This window comes from Schistocerca americana, chromosome 1 (assembly GCF_021461395.2).
Source record: "Schistocerca americana isolate TAMUIC-IGC-003095 chromosome 1, iqSchAmer2.1, whole genome shotgun sequence".
Classification (NCBI taxonomy): domain Eukaryota; kingdom Metazoa; phylum Arthropoda; class Insecta; order Orthoptera; family Acrididae; genus Schistocerca; species Schistocerca americana.
The window spans coordinates 763,864,044-763,884,293 of NC_060119.1; the positions used below are offsets into that span (position 1 = coordinate 763,864,044).

Genomic DNA, 20,250 nt, shown 5'->3' on the forward strand with positions numbered 1-20,250 from the left:
ATGTATTTACATGGGGAAGCAGGCAGGAATGAGAAAGTGGTCACTCTTATTTCCAGGTTCCTTCTAAGTACATGTTCTGTGTCTTAATCACGTACTATTTTTCTCAAGTTAAGACACACTCTCCTGCAGATACACATACACATGCAATCCCCCCTCCCCCTCTCGCCTCACACACACCCACACAAACATAAGCAGAGTCAGAGAGTACAGCTTACAGCCAGCCTCAGCATTGTCTTCATTTCATGCTGTGGCGTCATCACTCTAGCACACAATAAAATTTCTTGTGCCATTTGAGTCAGTCTAAAACTTTGAAGAATCATCATAAAATACCAGTCTATGTTGCAAATCAGCATTACAGTTTCATTTGAAATCCATCCCTTAGCATGTCCTATCCAACAACTTAACTTACCTTAGCAACATCAAAAGAATGGTAGTAAAACATGCTCTGATTCCTTTCCCATTTGACACAGCAGCTTCTCATTACATGCAGCACCGTTATGTGGTCCTATGACACTGCTCAAAACATTTTCATGTCATTGACACTGTTGCTGCCTTCAATGTAAAACTTAATTGCACACCCTCCTGCAGTCTCTCAGAACTTCACTTCATTGTACTACTCTTTGGGTAGTACAATAAACCTTTAACAATGTACTCTGTGGAATATACCAACACCCCAATGGTGGGGTCCGATCTGACTTCAGGTGTTAACTGTGGCAGCTGAATGAAAGTTGGGCAGTTCACACCAAATCACATTAATTGGTCTGGTAGTGAAACTCAGCAAGAGAGACACTAGAGGGTAGCAGTTAACCTTTCTGCTTTCATCTGTCCACTTCCCTTTCCAAGAGAAAAATATCAATTACATTAGATTAAATTTACTTTCGTTCCAATTGTTCCGTAGTGAGGAGGTCCTCCAGGATGTAGAACATGTCAGTTAAACAATAATACAGGACAAATATTTACAACCGAAACAAAGAAGCTAATGTACCGTCCACAGGTTCCAAGTGGAATTATCGTCATTTTTTTTAATGAACACTATATGAAAGAATCATTTTACAAACATTCATTTAGTAAGATCGCATTAATGCACTGAATTTAAAATAAAAAAAAATGTTTTTATTGATAAGGTACTAAAAATATAATAGAACTACTATAACACTTATTTACAATGAACACATTACTGCACTGAAATGGTTCATAAGTTAGATTGTACTTATACACACACACACACACACACACACACACACACACACACACACACATACCCACACACACACACACACACACACACACAAATACTGTTGGTTCTACTGAGAAATTCATCAACTGAGTAGAAGGAGTTGGCCACCAATAAATCCTTTACGCTTCTCTTAAACTGAATTTCATTGGTTGTTAAGCTTTTAATGGCTGCTGGCAAGTTACTGAAAATGTGTGTTCCTGAATAATGCACACCTTTTTGTACAAGGGTAAGTGACTTTAAATCCTTGTGAAGATTATTCTTTTTTCTAGTATTGATTCCATGAGTTGAGCTATTGGTTTGAAAAAGTGATATATTTTTAATGACAAATTTCACTAAGCAGTAAATATATTGGGAAGCAGTAGTTAGTATCCCTAGTTCCCTAAACAGGCTTCTGCTAGATGTTCTTGAGTTCACACCACATATAACTCTTATTGCACGATTTTGTGCCTGGAAAACTTTTAGCTTGGCTTGATGAATTACCACAAAAAATTATCCCTTATGGCACTATGGAATAAAAGTAAGCATAGTATGCCAGCTTCTTCATTTTTATGTCCCCTATGTCTGACACAATTCGTATTGCAAATAGAGATTTGTTAAGACACTTCAGCAGCTCTGTGGTGTGCTCCTTGCAGTTGAATTTATTATCAAGCTGTAATCCCAAGAATTTAACACTTTCCACTTCTTCTATCTGTTTGTCATTGTACGTTAGGCATATACTCGTGGGACACCCCTTACAAGTTCTGAATTGCATTTAGTGTAGTTTTTCACAGTTTAGTGACAAAGAATTGGCTAGGAACCAGTGATTAATATCCACAAATATTTTATTAGCTGATTTTTCTAAGACCACACTTGATTTGCTATTTATTGCCATGTTTCTATCATCAGCAAACAAAACAACCTTGGCATCTGGTAGTGTAACTGGTGAAAAGTCATTGATATACACAAGAAAAAGTAAGGGCCCTAAGATGGAACCTTGTGGGACCCCCACATGTAATAAGTTCCCAGTTGGATGATGTCTGATAGCTTAATACATGTCTATCATATACTCAAGCTTGTTTTGACTTTTAATGGACTCATTGCCTTTACTGCAAGTTGACACCACAGTATTGTTTTATTTGGTTTTAAGTAGTAACAACGGAGAATTTAGAAACAAGTAAATTTTTGAGAATGCTCGATGAACAGTTTGATAACTGTGGCTCTAAAAGAGATTTTGAGGCTCCAATATGAACCCAGATTTAGAAGATTCTGTAGATACAGGTACCTATAATTCTGTTATTTTTCTTGTGATGCTTATTCCATTCTCATTGCTAACAGCTGAAGATGATGACAACAATCAACTATCAGAGCCCTCAGCTTCAATATCTAAACCTCAGAAAGAATAGAAAATATCACACAAAAGCCTCTCAGACACTGAATGTAGATGGATTATGTTACATGCAGTGCTAAGATTTTTTTCTAAGAAGCTACTGGTGCAATTGCACTTCTTGAGATAAGATTTCAAATCAGCTGCTTATAACTGTTTTTGTCATTCATGCCAGCTGAAATGACCAGAATTACAAAAACTGAGACAAATCAATATCAAAGTGGGATGATCATACAAAAGTGAAGACAACACTCACCAATGTTCAATAATATCTGATACAAGTGGAACAAGATGAAAACATATGAAATTAACTTGTTTTCCATAATTGTTATTTATTTGAGTGTTCTCAGAAAGCCTATACACAGCAACTACTGGTCAATGAATTTAGTTCTTCATACTCCTGGTAACAATTCAAATACTTCTTAAAGGAAGGTGAAATTTTTCTGCAAAGGCTGTATTACTGGAACTACTTCTTTATTCCACAATTAGTTTGTTTTATTAGCCATTACTGAGTGTTTAGCCAGATAAAAAAGTGTAATAAACTAACTACTTAAAATGTGTATGTACTTTGACTACCTGAATTCAGGCTTCTCATCATTTTTTGGCATATGTTAAGCTCTTTACAGGTGATGGATTTTGAGGTCATGTAAAATTTTGTATGTACCTAAAAAATAAGCCAGAGAAATACGAAATGAGGATATTTTCTCAGGTGTGTGATGCAGACATTGCCTATGCTCTGTGAAAGGAAATGTATACTATAAAGGAAACAAAAGAGCGTGGAGTTATGGCACTACTTGAGGTCCTCCTCAAGAATGATTTAGAAAAGGGCTTCACTGTATACAAGGACAAGTATTACAGCATACATCCTGTCACAGAATTCATGTAGAATCAAAAGACAAAATGTGCTGGAACTTGTATGGTGAACAGGAAGTGGATTTCCACAAGCATACTGTGGTCAAACAGAAACTGAAAAACTGTAAATTTTTTCCGTTATAAGGAAGTGCCCTTTGTGCATGAAATGTATGAACTTAAAGAGACACACTGAAGAGGTCAACAATTCCACAACTGATGTAGTTGAGCTTTTGTTAACAGGATCTGTTATGAGGTCAGACAAAAAGTTGTGGTAGGCTACACACAATTTACAAACAAGAGTTATAAAGCACTGACTAAACAACAGCATACTATACAATTAAAATAATAATAATAATAATAATAATAATAATAATAATCACTGCATCTGATGTGGTGGAAAAAATAATGTTTTCATCTTTTAATCATCAATGTCACAAATACTTTACCTACATTTTGGAGCTACAAACAAAGCTCAACAAAAAATATTCCAGTTAGCAGAATTCTTATAGAGTTACCAGACAGTTTTACTATGAAGGTGAGACAAACTTAGCAAGTAAGTTTCCCATAGGAACAATACTAACAGACTACAAGGAAGACTGATAAGATACCACCATTTGATAAGAAGACAGACCCACCACATATTTGTCTGAAGCCAGCAGAAGAGAGAAGAAAAGTCCAGCTGGAAGAAACTTGCAGGTGGCATCTTAACTGTGGCATGACTGTCTGTATGCCTATGCACACTAGTGTGTAAAACGTAAGCCTGAAAGTAACTTTCGAATGGTGTGTCACTGCCAAGTAACATAGCTTGATAAAACTTGAACCATACACAGAAAGAACTGCTACAGGAGAGTATAAGGAAATATGAGACAAATAGAAATGCCACTTTTATTCAGAGACAATAATTACATTGAGATCATCGCAATTCATGATGGGGTATGTGATTAACAGAGATAGCAATGCATGTTCTGCAACATGCTGCCATACTTGTTACAAGGTTGGTAAGGAGTTCTTGTGGTAGGTCATTCACTAGTGTAGTTGACAACTGCAGGATGGTCAATGTAGATGTACTGTGATACATCTCCCCAATGTGTCCCAAATGTGCTTAATGGGATTTAACTGAGAGAAATGTGCAGGCCAGTCCATTCACTGAATATCCTTTTGTTCCAAGAGCCCCTGCAATGCTCGATGTGGTAAAGCACTGCCGTCTATAAAAGTGCAGCCAGGGCCAAGTGCATACCTGAAAAGAAGCACATGAGGAAGAAGTACAGCATCGCAATAACACTGATGAGTGTACCATGCTCAATGATTTGGAGCTCAGTACACCCCTGCAACATTTTGCCTCCCCACACCATAACACCTGTACCACCATAACTATCACATTCAACAATGTTCATTGGTACATTACATGTTCCTACATATCGCCACATGATAGCATGTCCAACAATAAAAGGAATTTTGTTCATGTGTGGGTCCACAGCTTCCAAGAATTTTGTGAAAGAAAAGACTGTCTGCAGTAGGCTGTATAGCTATTCTTTATTTAGTCCGAATGTGGATGTCGTGTGGTTTGCACATGAGATGAAGTGGTTATTTGCTCCTAATATGCTGTTTTCGATCTCAGAGCGCAATGCAGATGGCTACTGTGGACATTGTTTTCTTTCACAATACTGGAAATTTCTGGGTGGAGCAATATATGAAAGAAGGGAAAGGCAATCACTCACCTATCGCAAATCAATATGTGGAGCACACAAACATGTAACAGAAAGCACCATTCACTCTAGCTTTCGAGCATTAACTCTTCTTTTTTAGTCTAAGTATGCATATTCCTATGCACAACCATATAATGGAAATGTCGTGTGGCTAGGGCCTCCCATCGGGTAGACCGTTCGCCTGGTGCAGGTCTTTCGATTTGACGCCACTTCGGCGACCTGCGCGTCGATGGGGATGAAATGATGATGATTAGGACAACACGACACCCAGTCCCTGAGCGGAGAAAATCTCCAACCCAACCGGGAATCGAACCCGGGTCCTTAGGATTGACAGTCTGTCACGCTGACCACTCAGCTACCGGGGCGGACACAACCATATAGAAGAGCATGTGATCGCATTCCTCATTTGTCCAGTCCCTATGCTCTTGGCACCATCACCATTGTAGGCAATGAAATTGTGTACCTTGCAGTCCTTTTAAATATGGTTGCAACTGCACTCACTGTTTGACAAGGGAAGATTTCTTTTGCATATGAGACCCAAACAAGGATTTCTATAAGAAATTCATTCGACCACAGCATAATACACTGGAATACTTTAGTAAGTATATCATTATTTGCCCTGAAAGCAATATTTTTTACATAGTAATGATTGCCTTACCATAAGTCTCAATGCAGGATTGTAGATATTAAGCTAAAATAAGAAATAACAACAGGAGATGTTGGTATTACTGGGAAGTAGTAGTTATTTTTCCTAAGTAGTGGCCTTCCTGTTCATTTTACAATGTTAAATTTAATTAGAGTCACCAAATATATTTCGTAGCAGTTTAGTGGTAGTTGGTTATTGCAGTTACGAACATTCATTTTATTTTGTTAATATGGTGTTTTAAGTCATGCCACATTTACAAAGTTTCTCTTCCATAGTAGTAGTTATGATACGCGGATGGCTGTGTGAACAGGTAGAAATATTTAGTATAGAATGGGAATTATTCCAATCACATAAACTTACACTGATTTCTCTCAGTGTTTGCTGTTTATTTTTAAACAGGATTTACTATCCTCTTCCCTTCCTCTGTGTATAATTTACACCAAAGTCATTTTTGAGCATCATCTCACCATTTAATCCTTCACATTTGCTGTTAAAATGCTTTTATTTTGATTTTAAATTTTCAAAATCAGTCCTCCCTACCCCACACTTCTTTTAGAGCTTACTGTCACAAAAATTATTGTGCATCTCCTCCTAGTACATTTAATCCCTTTCCCTTAGGCACTTCTTATCATATCAGTGAAATCTGTATGGTTTTCTACATCTTGTCTCTTCTTACCTGTGGCCTCTCTGACAGCTGCAACTTGCCATATTTTTAAGTCTCATCTGAAGTAGTTTATTAACGTTTTCACAAAGTAATAAAGTATAATTAATTGTTGGTGCTTGACAGAAGATGGCAAAATATTAAATATGTAATACTTTCCTGATGTTCTCCAATTTTTTACAGAACACCAAGAAAGTGTTTCCTTTTTAATGTTAATGAAACATATTTTAACAATATCACAAAAGAACACTTTCCTGGGTTTCTGTAAAGCATCAGGAATATTTTTCTTTCCCATGATTATTGTAATGTCTGACAAGCACCAACAGAAAAATCAGTCAAATATATCAGTTAATATCTAGAATAAAGTACCTGAGGTGTACATATACATCTTCTTCCCCTCACCCCTCAGAGTTATAAGTTCATGGACTGATGGCAACACTCAAATGTATATTTAATGTTACTCATTCGAAATATACACATTAAAAATTATGTACATGATGCACCTTTAGCATTTGAAGCACCCAACACATTTGTATTTATAGTTACACAAAATTAAACCACTTTTATCATACTGGCAACGTGTATATAAAAGAAAGACACAAATATATTATAAATACCCTGGGAGTGGTCCTCCATTATCAAGATCAAACACTTGATAGGGATTAAGCAGTTTGCGGAAACTTGAGATCAGCTCAAGACCCTGGCATCCACCAGACTTTACATTCACAAACACCAATAGGGGTTGCACGCCAGTAGGTACTGTGCTGGGCTCAATGTTTGGGAGCAGCATAACTGTAAAGTAATATTTCACTTTCTTACAAGCAGAAGATAATTCTTCTAGAAAGAGCAATACAATTCAGTGTTTATATAAATACTTCTGTGCTCTAAAAAATAAATGCTTTATATAAAAAATACACATAATACTACATCAAAATTCACTGTTTACTTGCTATGAGCTCCTAATTTTATTATTCAAGCACCAATGAAGCTCTTACACTGTTATTTTGATTTGTTTAATAATAGTTAACTGTGCACTATAATACAACAGTTAATATCTTATAAAAATCTACACAAAGTGCAACAATGTAGCATTATAGTACTACAGAACTCCATAAATTTTATAGGCAGTTTGCTCTGACTGGTAAATGACAACAATGACTGGAGACCTGAGAGATTTGTTGGCACCTGATCAACATGTAAACTGGTTGTGATGATCCCAACTCTGAGAACTGGAAGCACTCAGATCTTGGCTGAGACTGCTGTGAGCATAGTTCTGTAAAGGTTTAGCTCTTCTTCGGCTTCAGAAGGACTGAGTAGTCAGGGCTCCTAATCGACTATGATAGTTCTGGGGACATGGCTATTACAACCCAGATGAAAAAAGTTAAGGCGTTGTGCACTGAGGGATCTATGGCAATGGTTGTAGACTGAGGAAACTCAGAAAATGGTGTCAGGCCATAGGGTGTGCCCAGCTACTTCTGTGCCCGCAACTTGTTACACAGTGTTTGGCTAAACAGATGGTACAATGAACCTTAGAAGCTCCATTGCTTCCACTATTTTTATTTTCGAGAAATAAATTGCAAAACTCTATGATACAGAGATACATTAGTAAAAATGGAGAGGAATTACTTAAGGTCAAATGTAATGCAATAAGGTTATTAGAACAGAGCAGAGAGGAAAGTCTGGTGTAGGATTTCATGTAAACAAGAAAACTAAAAACAAAATTACATATAATGGGGGAACTCAGGTAGAATACCAAGAATACTTTAATAACAAATTCCAGTACACAGGAAACATTAAAGTTTCTCCACCAATGCGCTCATATTCTGACAATGAGATGGTGAATCCCTAATAAGAGTAATAGTAGGTGATAACAGCAAATTGCACTACAGTATGATAAAGAGGAGTTTTAATGTTAAACTAGAACACACTAAAGAATGATTCTTCAGTGAGAAACTTCAGATACAATGCCAGAAGTGACAGAGGTCATTTGTAAGTAAAATTTTCCACTAAGAACAAAATCTTCATCTTTAAGACTTTTGTCCAGGAGAAAACAAATACAAAGTGGACATGACCCAAGGACAATAACTACAAATGAGACTGACTACATTTTATCAAATAATAAAAAAATTGTACAAGTCGTGACAGTCCTAAAATACTTTCAAACTGTGAATGATCATACACTCCTACCACACACAGTAAAAATAGACTCCATGCTAGAAACACACAGACTCATTAGGTAGTAAGTCATAAACATAAATTTTGAGAATAGGGTGTGCCCAGCTACTTCTGTGCCCGCAATTTGCTACACAGTGTTTGGCTAAACGGATGGTACAATGAACCTTAGAAGCTCTACTGCTTCCATTATGTTTATTTTTGAAAAATAAAAATAGTAGGTGATAACAGCAAATTGTACTACAGTATGATAAAGAGGAATTTTAATGTTAAAGTAGAACACACTAAAGAATGATTCTTCAGTGAGAAACTTCAGGTACAATGCCAGAAGTGACAGAGGTCATTTGTAAGTAAAATTTTTCACTAAAAACAAAATATTCATCTTTACGACTTTTGCCCACGAGAAAACAAATACAAAGTGGACATGACCCAAGATGTGTACGAGATTAAATTGTGCAAGATGTTTAGCTTCTTGGATAATCAAGATTACACAAGCAGACTTGAAAGGGATATTAACGCAATAAATATAATTATTGGGCCAGCAGAAGATACTGAAAGCATGATGAGAGCAAAAGAAGAAAATCTCAACTGTTACAGACAGGTATTAAAGAAAAGCAAGAATTTTGAGAAAATGGTAACAGAATAGAAGCATGATAGAATACAATCTTTTTCTTTCTCCTTTATATATTTATTGATTTTGGAAAAAAGAAAGAAAGAACAAAACATAAAAAGCTTTTGAGAGAATGGTAGAAAATACTATAAAAACAGAATATTACATTGAGTAGACACTAAATTTAATGATCAGATTATACGGTAGATGGAGCATTAACTAATAACAAACAGACAAATGAAAACACACTCCAAGACTACTACAATTGTGCAGTTCAAGAAGTCAGCTGGACTTGGATAGTGAATAAGGAAAACAACAACGCTCATGAAGAAATACAAGGTAACGTATGTGTAAAGCCATTTGACATATGATGAAAGAAAGGGCAATTCATATGTGAGTTACAGCTGGAGACAAAATAATACAAAAGGAAAAAAAGAAAACTGTTTACAGAATGTCCTAGGATGAGGGCAATTCCTGAAAAGTGGAATAATGATGTAATTGTCCTACTTCACAAAAAAGAAGGCACATTATATATTTTAAATAAAAACAATTTGCCTGTCAGTTCCCTTTTTATTTTGTAAAGACGGCCTCTGAAATGATCATTAACCACATAAAAAATAATTGGATTTTAATTAGGCAAAGTAACAAGTTGGCTTTAAAATCAGATATGACACAATGGACCATTACAAGTTATTAATGAAACTATACAACAGAGCAATCAGAATGAATTACCACTATCTTTGGGAGCTGTAAGTTCTAAGAAAGCTTTTGGCTCAGTTTCAGCAACTCATGAAAAGTAAGTCAATGATTCAGCCACTGTTAGTATACTAAAGAACACATTAACACATGAATTACAATCAGATGTCATGAGGATGATGAGAAATTAACAATTAAAAGAGGAACCAGGGAAGGAAATTCCATCACACCAAAACTATTCTCAGTACCCCAGGAAAGTTTGCAGATTTTTAATCTGGACCTTTTAATTAAGTATGGTGAACTTGTTCTGTCTACAGTGAACTTGTTATCAACAGGTTCAATGGATATATCACTCCCCAGGATTCTGTGGCCAGTAGTTAATGAGACTGATGAGTTACAGGCCAGTTTATGATGTTATGCTGTTACTTAAAGCTGACTCCACTCTGTGGTACCTCTTATTAGTCATGTCAACATATTACTGGCCAGTTCTAACATTTGTCTCTTGAGTGTGGCAGTCTAATAGTGTGATTTGTGTGCCATTTTCTTTGCATTTAACAATGGCAACCTTTAGCAATGGCAAAAAGGATTTGTTTGTCAGATTTACAAAACGAAAAGCTGTTTTTACAAAGTGGTGAGAACTTCAGTGACAATTCAGAGAGTTGGTAAGACATGAATAGTGAGGAAAATGGAAATGACTTGAATTCAGATCCTTCTGACAACAAATCAACATAACAACAGAGGCCACAGTATGCTTTCATGTGTGTAAGTTTAGCTCATAACCATTCTTGGCATTGCCAATATTAACTATTCTTCTCTTCTCTTTTTTATTCTTCTCTTCTGAACAGCAGTCTATCAAACACAACAAGCAGTGTGAAGCACCTAAGTGGTGCACAAAACAGGAAAAAGCTACTGAATGAAAAAGGGGAAGGTGTTAGTCAAACTGAAAAATTTGATGAATATTTTTCAAAGAGTGAATGTCGAATGCAAAACAAGACACCATGTAAATTGAGTTTTTCCTTCCTATGCCCCTATATGCTTTATCTTTTCACACCAGAAAAGTAACTGTAAGCAAAAAGATAACTTTTTTAGAGGGAAGTCCATGATATATGTCTTTTAAGTAATTTTGTTATTGATTTTAGTGATCAGAATCTTGATTTTGAATGGGAACATAAAAATGTTTGAAAACCAAAAAGTCAAAAGCCGAATGTAGGGGTGGTAGAGAGTGACGAAGTGAGTGGGTGGGGCAGGGGGCACTGAAAAATATCGCACCTACAACACTATCATCAAGAAATCTCACCCTGATCAAGGATGCACATAAACTTACAACTGAGTCCTTCCACTGATCACTGGTTCATCTTCAGATGTAACCGAAAAAGTCAGAGAAAACATTACCATGTTAGTAAATGTGTTTCCCAAATGCTGTAATCACTGGTGGCAACATAAACCATCTGACAGTGGATTGGAATAATTACAGTTTTCTAAGGTGTGAGTATGACAGTACATCCTATAAAATAATACTAAATGTTTTCTTTGAAAACTATCTTTGAACAGATAGTAAGGAAGCTCACTCATGATGGAAACATAATAGATCTAATTGTTACAAATAAAATTGACATCTTTGAACATGTCCACATTGAAATTGATCTCAGTGAACATGGCACAGTTGTAGCAACAATGATTACCAAAGCACAAAGGATCACTAAAGCATGTAGAAAGATTTATAGATCTCGATACACCAGAGACTACTTCAAGGATGAACTCATAACATTTAGCTCTGTGCCAGAGCATATAGACAAAAGGTGGCTCATCTTTAGAAGACTAACTGAGCAAGCACTTGATGGATATGCACTTAGCATAACACTGTAACACTTCACAGTGAGAGGGGGGAGGGGAGGAGGGAGGTGGGGGGGAGAGAGAGAAAGGGGGGGGGGAGCCTCCATGCTATACAGTCATTATAAAGCAAATTCCAAAGAAAAAGCAACAAATTCATAACAGCCCACATGGTACACAGTCATTATAAACAAATTCCAAAGGAAAAGCAACAAATGCATAATAGAAATACAATGAGAAACATAGGGCTCTGAGTAGTAAGAGGCTGTATGAACAGCATTTATTTGTGAAAAATGCAATGTGTGAAGCCTTCAATGACTACTGCAGCAGAATAATACAGAAATAGGTCTCACAAAACCTAGAGAAATACTAATCTAGCCTGTAAGTGGAACCAAAGTTAGCATTCACTTATGAACGACAGAGTAACCAAAATTAAGAGCAACAAAGCAAAAGTGGCAATGTTGAACACTTCTTCCAAATGCAGGGAGTGGACAAAAATATGGAAACACTACAAGCCCAACACATTACTATCCCTAATATGGTGCAGGAAAATTGTTGTCATTCAAATCATTCCTGGCAAGTTCAGATAATGATTAAGGAGCTGGATAGCAATCACACACTCTCCTCTTCAAAGTAGACCACAAACGCTCAATAATACTGAAATCTGGTGACTGTAGTGGTCAGGGTAGATGTAGCAATTTACCCTCATGTTCACAAAACTAGTCCTGGATGGTGTGAACTGTGTGAACAGGGGTCGTGTCATCTTGGGACACAGGATCACCATTGCAAAACACACACTTTGCTGTGGGCTGCATCTGATCATCCAAAATGGCCATATAATACTTGGCAGTAATGCAACCTTGCAGAGTAACCACGGAGCCCATGGAATACCATGGTACAGCTGCCCAAATCACCATTGAATACCTGCCTAGTTTCACTCTTGGGACCGAACCCCCACCTTGTTTCACTCTTGATATATAAGCTCAGCCAGAAATTGGATATGTGTGAAACAAGAATCATCCAACTAAATGACTTTCTTCTATTGACCCACAGCCCACTTTTTAAGGCTTTGGCTCAACATTTTCCTGTTACAAGCATTTGCATCATTGTTTGGTGCTGGAATTCCAGCTCACCCTGCAATTCTTTGCTTATGGAGCTTCCTTCAAGTTTTTTTGGTGCTGACAGGGTTCATGAATGTGACATTCAGTTCTCCAGTGACTTTTGCAGCTGTCATTGTCTTTTTTTCTTCACAATCACCTTCACTGACTGTCCACCATGTTCACTCAATACACACTTTTGTCCATGTGACTTAGATGATGTTTCTCCACTTTCCCTGCAAGTGGTATAAACTTCAATACAGTGCCTCTTGAAACACCTTGGTTACAAAAGCATCCAATACATGAGCACCAACAATTTATGAACATTCCAGTTCATGTACCTCCTGTATGCCCGCCTTTCATGGTCAAATGCAAAAGTGAAGCCTGCAAGCTTGGCTAGCATCTGTATTTATGTTCAATTTTCAAGTATGTGTTTCTCATGGTGTTTCCATATTTTTTGTCCATTGGTTATATTTCTTTACAAAAGAAGATTCAGAAGTATCACTCCAGTTTAATTCTCACACAAATGCAAAGATGAATAATTTAGACTTTACTGTAAGTGATACTGAGAAACAGCGGAAACTGGACAAAGCCCAAGGGCTGATGGAATCCCTATCACATTCCTTACAGAATTTTTGGTGTTTATCCATAGTATACCTAGTACACCAACAAATATTTGCTCCCAGTTTGTGTTTTTTATTGATGAATGCTGGGTATAGTATGTACATGTATGGCTTACTACCTGGAAAAAAGAAAGTAGTGGGAGAAGGTGTATAGCACCAGTAGCCACACTAAGAATGGGGGAGGAAGGGGGGAGGGATTGTGAGAATGGGGCATGACAAATAAAAATAATCAATAACAATTGATATTAGAGTAAATCCCTAGTTTTGGGGCTGCAAAAATGATTGGTGACAATTTTGTTGACATCTAAGTCAACATTCAGTTGAATAACATGGAGAGAACTCTGGTACAACTTTCACTACAAATGGTGTACCTAGTTCTGTGTAATAGATTTGAGGTCATCATGTCACAGTCATGGCCAAATTGATGTTTGCTTGCTCAAGAATGGATTCACACAAGAATTTATTTGTTCTTGGTCCTGGCAGGAAAACTGAAAAAATTGTTTTGAATAAAGTATTGTGTTAATAATATAATGAGAATTTTTTATAATTTATATAGTGCACTTATATATTTAAAAACATCTAAACGTAATTTATTTCATCTTGCACAACAGACAGATTTGTTTCAATTTCTGTCAAATAGAAGACTGACTTTTGAACAATGAATTTTACTGGGTCATCAGTAATGTAAAGAATGATCATGTGTAATTCTTTTTCTTTCTTCATAGACACCTTAAATTAAAAACAGATTACATATAACATAAATTTCTCATGTCTCTAGCTGGGCAATTCTTCAAATTGGTGTGATATTTCAATAACTGTCACTCCCATAATCATCTGGAAAAGTGTTGAAACAGCATCTGGGATATCCTTATACAAGCAATGTCAGGGGTCAGTCCACCCCCTCCTAGTGCTACAGACAAATGTAGTCGGGTGAGAGAGCTGCAGCTCAGTTTTGCCATGGTCTGTCAGGCTCCACTGTTTGTGCTATCTGGATGTCTCTTGACTGGGGGCATTTGCAGAGTACTGTGGACAATAACATACACCTAACACAACCCAGTTGAGGGCCTCCTTCTCCATTTAAGAGGCAATCATTGGTCCTAATTTCAATGACTTACTGTAGTATGATGTCCCAAAATCTCTGATCCTGCAGAGCATTCTGGTCCATTTAACATAAAATATATGACCTTTGTCCAAGTTTGGTTGCCTCCTCCTCTGTTTTTATGAGTCTATCATTGGTTATAATTTCTATCATGTACTTTATAAAGATGTTCCAAAATCCACTGGCCTTGCACAGCATCCTGGTCCATTTAAAATAGAATACATGACCTTTGTCCAAGCTGAGTTCAAAGAATGTGAGTTTATTTTTCTGTACAAGGTGAACGTATATGGTATCCTCCAAGAAGCACTGCTGAATGCAGCATCGTACACACCCGATCTACAGCCAGCATTCACACTGAATACAGTAGATACTAGGCATGCACATTACCAGTGTATCCTTGGCTCAGCCAACTAGATCTCTGTCTTCTATGGAGGTCAGCAATTTGTTTTAACAATATGTTTCTTCAGGTTCCTTGTGAGCTTTGCTGCTGGTAGTCTCAATATGGAGAAACTACATACAGTCTGCCTTGCCATCTTAAATTATCACTGTAGCCATTACTCCAGAGGTCTTTCCTCAGGTATTACAGCTCAAAAGGCAGACTTTCCTGGCCATTTACTGACAGAGCTCTGTGGGCAACAATTCTTAAAACCATACTATGTTGGATTAAGTGGCAGCATCTGGAGGCAAGTAAAGATCCATTTGTGCTGGTTCCCTGTATACGGATGGACATAACTTTTCATCTTACTTCTTCCGCATCCAGATATCAATGAATGGGAGTCAGCCATCTTTCTTTACTACTTCCATGGTCAATTTTATGTTTTAACCACCCCTCATCCTTAGCTGTATAAACACAACAAGGTGCTGTTTCACACTTGATTTCACTAGATGATGTTGGGATTGATACTGAAACAACACAAATTTTTGACAAACTCACTGGAAATATAAAAATTTTATATTAGTTCAACATGGCCAGAAAGAAAACAGGTTGACACTGATTATACATAACAGTCAAATGGCAATAAGATAAAAATGCAAAAGTACAGACACATTACATTAAAATCAATCTACACATAATTTACATTAGAGTCACACAACTTGAGAACAAATTATATATAAATGATACAAATCTATATTTCCTTAGATTAATACTGTATTTATTTGTTTTATTTTCTTACATGCATGTAAATAATTCAATGTCTGGTAGGATTCTGTCTGTGAAAAGCTTCAGCTGGTTTGCTCATCAGTTCTTTTATATTTTATTTGCTAAGTGGGAACCTGTTAAAAAATTTCTCCTTCATTCATAGGATTCTTATTAATTATGTTAAGTCTTTTACTGCAAATGTGATAATTATGTCTAGATTTGTTGTTACATTTATGATAGGTGGATCTGTCTAGTTTAACATAAAAAATGGAATCCTTACACTTATGTACAACAGAACAACAAATCCACAGCTAAATTAAGAATTCTTTAATTTTAATTTCACACAAATCCTGTGGTTTCAGTTTCCCTAGGCATCTGATGGCTTACTTCCATTATTTTAAAATTATCTTGATACACTTTTCCGCTGCACCATTTTTAAAGCATTGTGCACCAAAAGAGTAAACTGTGTTTGTGACTACGATAATGATTTACAGAAAAAAATTATCAACAGTCACCCAAATTTTGATTGAGAAATAGCTACTTTAGAAATAACGAGACTCTGCACTTGATATCGTACATGAGGGGATCAAATATCAATGGAATTTTGTTCCTGAACATCAACAGTAGGTAGGACTGGCCCGACACTTCTGCTATGCTTAGGCGGGACTGTTACATGTGAGGAGAGTGTGCTGTTAGATATTTCCCGCCGTTTCATCAGCAACGCTCATGATGTCTGAGCAAGAGGTGTTCCCCTCCAGTGCACAACACATAATTATCAAATTTCTTGCTCATGAAGGAGTTACAGCGGTGGAAATTTGCCAAGGATTGACTGCACAGTTTGGCGATAAAACATTATCAAGGACATGTGTGTTTGCTTGGCATAAAAAGGTCAAAGAAGGACAAGAACGTGTGGAAAATCAGCAACACGATCACCGTCCTCAGACCAGCGTTACAGACAAAAACATTTGTGCAGTTAAAGACACTATTGACAATGATCAATGGGTGAGAGTATCAGAAATTGCACAAAATGTCGGAATCAGTTATGTGATCTGTCAAGCAATCATCACAAATGTCCTACAGGTCCGTAAAATGTGTTCCAGATGGGTACCTAAACTTTTGACCAAAAATCTGAAGCTGAGACGTTTGGGGGTCTGTCAGAGGCTTACAGCAAGGTATGTGAAGGAGGTGATGCATTTTTGAGTCGGATCGTCACCTGCGACAAAACATGGGTTCACCACTACACTCCAGAATCCAATAAAGCCATTAAGGAGTGGTGAAGGACAGAGGAGGCAGCACCAGTGAAAGCCAAGACTCGACTGACAGCTGGCAAGGTTCTTTCAATTGGTTTTTTTTTTTTTTTCGATCAGCAAGGCATTTTGCTGATTGATTTTTTGCATGGGTGATGCACAATCAATGCTGCTTACTACTGCAATCTGTTGAACAAGACATGAGTTACAGATCGCCGCAAAAGCGAGACCAATCGATTCCCGACAGGTCATCCTCCTCCATGACAATGCGCGACCCTATACTGCAGCTCTAACTGTCTCCAAGCTACAGGAAATGCACTGGACTACACTTGAACATCCTCCTTACAGCCCAGACTTATCACTCTGTGATTTCCATTTATTCAGACCGTTTAAAGAAGCTCTAAGAGGGCGATGACTTGAAGATGACGAGAGTATGGAAGACTTCATGTGCAACTGGCTGGTGACCAACCCAGTTCTTTTTATGATGAGGGCGTCAAAAAGCTGCCCATATGCTGGGACAAATGCATTTCTAAAGCAGGAGACTATGTGGAAAAATAAATTATAACTGCCTTGAGTTTTTCAATAAATAAATTTAAATAAAAATAAAATGCCGTTTATATTTGAACCACCCTTGTATAAACATTGGTAAATTTTAAGAAAACATAATATCTACATGCAAAAGACTGTTGAATATAAGAACTAATCCTGTCACCATGATAAGTTACCAGCGAACATCAATGGCCTGTACAAGAACTTGAGGATCACACATAAGCACTGTAGGATTCTCATCAGTTGAAAACTGTCACAAGTTGGAAACGGTAATTTTTAACCTTATACTGGAGGGTGGAATAAAATCTTACACTGCATTTAAAGAGGGTGGATGGTTTACATAAATATGTTGACAGAAAAACTAAAGCTCACATTATGTAATGCAATTTACACTTAGAAGTTCTATTTCGAATGCAGTATATCCATATAATGCCACTACTATCAAGCTGCATTTTCATAATATATTTTTTCTCTCTTATCCTCAATAACAGCCTTATAAAATTATTACCTCTAAATTGCAACCACATTATAGCTTTTCTGAGAATTGAACTTTTGAAATTCTCTGTTATCAAATAGCTTGCTGACCTAATCCCCAAAACTTCCCTTTTTGACCACTGGAGCTCTGTGAATTTCTCATCCAACATTTCATTATCATTATAACTTCAGAAAATGTAACAGAAATGAGTATTATGTGTCCACTGAGTAGTAATAAAAGAGATACTAACATAAGGTCGAGGAATAATATTAGCTATACAACTGAGATGTTAGGAGCACTTACCAAGAAGGTGTTTGTCTTCAAACTTTGATTCCCGAAGGATATATAAAGCACGAACTGCTTTGTCTGCATCTTCATAAGTAATAACCATGGAGCCATATTCATAATAAATTGGCCCAATTGAAGAAAATTTATTTTCTGAAATAGGTAAATGAATAAGAGGTTCATAAAGAAACATAGATAATTCTTTATTAGGAAATGATGAAGAAATAAATAAGTAAAAATTGATGATAAAATATCGTTTATGAGCCAACCTTTCCCAAGAAATTCAGTTAGCATATTCTCATAATTTCTCTGTGAAATATTTGGTGGTAAATTTCCAACAAACAGAGCAAGATTTGGACCATGTGGATCTTGCTTCAGCTGTAAGTAGAACCTCATGAGTTCCATTTGCCGGATAGAATCTTTACCCAACTGCTTCACTATTTCCCAGGGCTTATCATCTCTTGAAAGAACATGTTCCGTAACTGAAAAAGACAAGTATTAACAGGATTTGCCATAAGTAATTACTTCTTGGTTATGTAAGCTTTGCCACAATAAAAATACAAACACACACACACACACACACACACACACACACACACACACAGAGAGAGAGAGAGAGAGAGAGAGAGAGAGATTTCCTACCTCCCCTGTCCAGCAGAATCTGGCTAAGACGATAATCTTCTGCTTTAGAATTATCAAGTCCAAAGCGACCAAGCGATTCACGGATGAGATCATCAATTGTAGTTTCTGCATTTACAGGAATAGTGCAATAGGCCTCTGAAACCTGCAGTTTCCCTGGATAAACTTTCACTTCACCACTGTCATTATCTCGGTCTCTGTAAATCAAATAAGATAAAGCACATAGAATTCAATTTCAGCTGTATGTTTTCTCATTTAAATGCATTATGAGGAGGAATTAACAAAATTTCCAAAACTCATCCAGAAAGCAGTCAAAGGTGCAGATTGGGCTTTATGGCCCACTGCAAGAATACAAGAATGCATGGAATTTCAACTCTAAGTTTTCAATGGCAAAATCAGTTTCCTGTAAATTGCTGAAAGAAAAATTGCTTGCGATTACAAGGAGAACTACTCAAGATTTCCTTCTGTTGACTTTGAATACACAAATATTATATTACTATGTCTAGGACCTACTTTTTTTGTCTGTATAAAAGAAGACTACCAATCAAGAGCATAGAGCAGATAAAAATAAGGTAGACAAACAGATAAGGCAGTGCACTGAATACTGCAGATCAGCTATCATAGTGTACACACATTCACGGTTTTATTAATTTTGTCCTATGTTTTTTCTTCTAGTTTGTTTTAGCAAAACATCTACATTCAAATTAATGTTACCTAAATGAAACACAAAAGTGTATGTATCCGTGACAAGTGGAAATATACTTTCACTGTGACTGAAGCAACAATGGTACCATGGAACATAAGATTTAAGAATGCCCTACAGCAGAAGTCTAGGAGACAAATACATCTCGGAACAACAAAAAAAGTGAATTTCAAAGAACATAGTATTTTGCTGAGGTGTTTTTATAAAGGTCGACAAAAGCATTATTGCTGAAGGTCATAAATATGGCAGTAAGAGAAAGAAGAGCAAAAGTGTGTAAAAAGGGTGAGAGGTGAGTAAACTATATAGTCCTGGCATTCTGGTGCCACCCTCAAGAAAATATACACAAAAAGATAAAATTAGAATTGCTTGGGCTGGGATTAATAAAATCTAAATATTCTTCTCAAAAAATTAAAATAATGTGAAGGTTTTTGCAGTCAGTGTTCTTATTGACTGAGTTATTTGCTTTCACAGCTTCAGTTCTGCCAGTATCGCTCTCCCACTTTCTAAACTCATAAGCTTTCCTGTGCACCATTCTGGACTAGCATTCCTGAAAGAATGGAATACTGCTGGCCTAGAAAAGTATACAGAAGAGCTCCTGTGAAGGTGGGAATGTAGGAGA

At 36.7% G+C, this 20,250-nt stretch overlaps 1 protein-coding gene across 8 annotated transcripts in view; it reads right to left on the bottom strand.

The window, feature by feature from the left end:
* Positions 1–20,250, bottom strand: part of LOC124611756 (diacylglycerol kinase theta) — a 713,198-nt gene that overhangs the window by 182,474 nt on the left and 510,474 nt on the right. For all 8 annotated transcript variants that reach the window (XM_047140277.1, XM_047140271.1, XM_047140276.1 and 5 more), the window contains 4 exons: positions 18,932–19,125; positions 18,559–18,771; positions 18,308–18,442; positions 7,083–7,257 (listed from right to left, as the gene is read on the bottom strand). In XM_047140277.1, the coding sequence (XP_046996233.1) occupies positions 7,083–7,257; positions 18,308–18,442; positions 18,559–18,771; positions 18,932–19,125 (717 nt within the window). The remainder of the gene's footprint in view (positions 1–7,082; positions 7,258–18,307; positions 18,443–18,558; positions 18,772–18,931; positions 19,126–20,250) is intronic.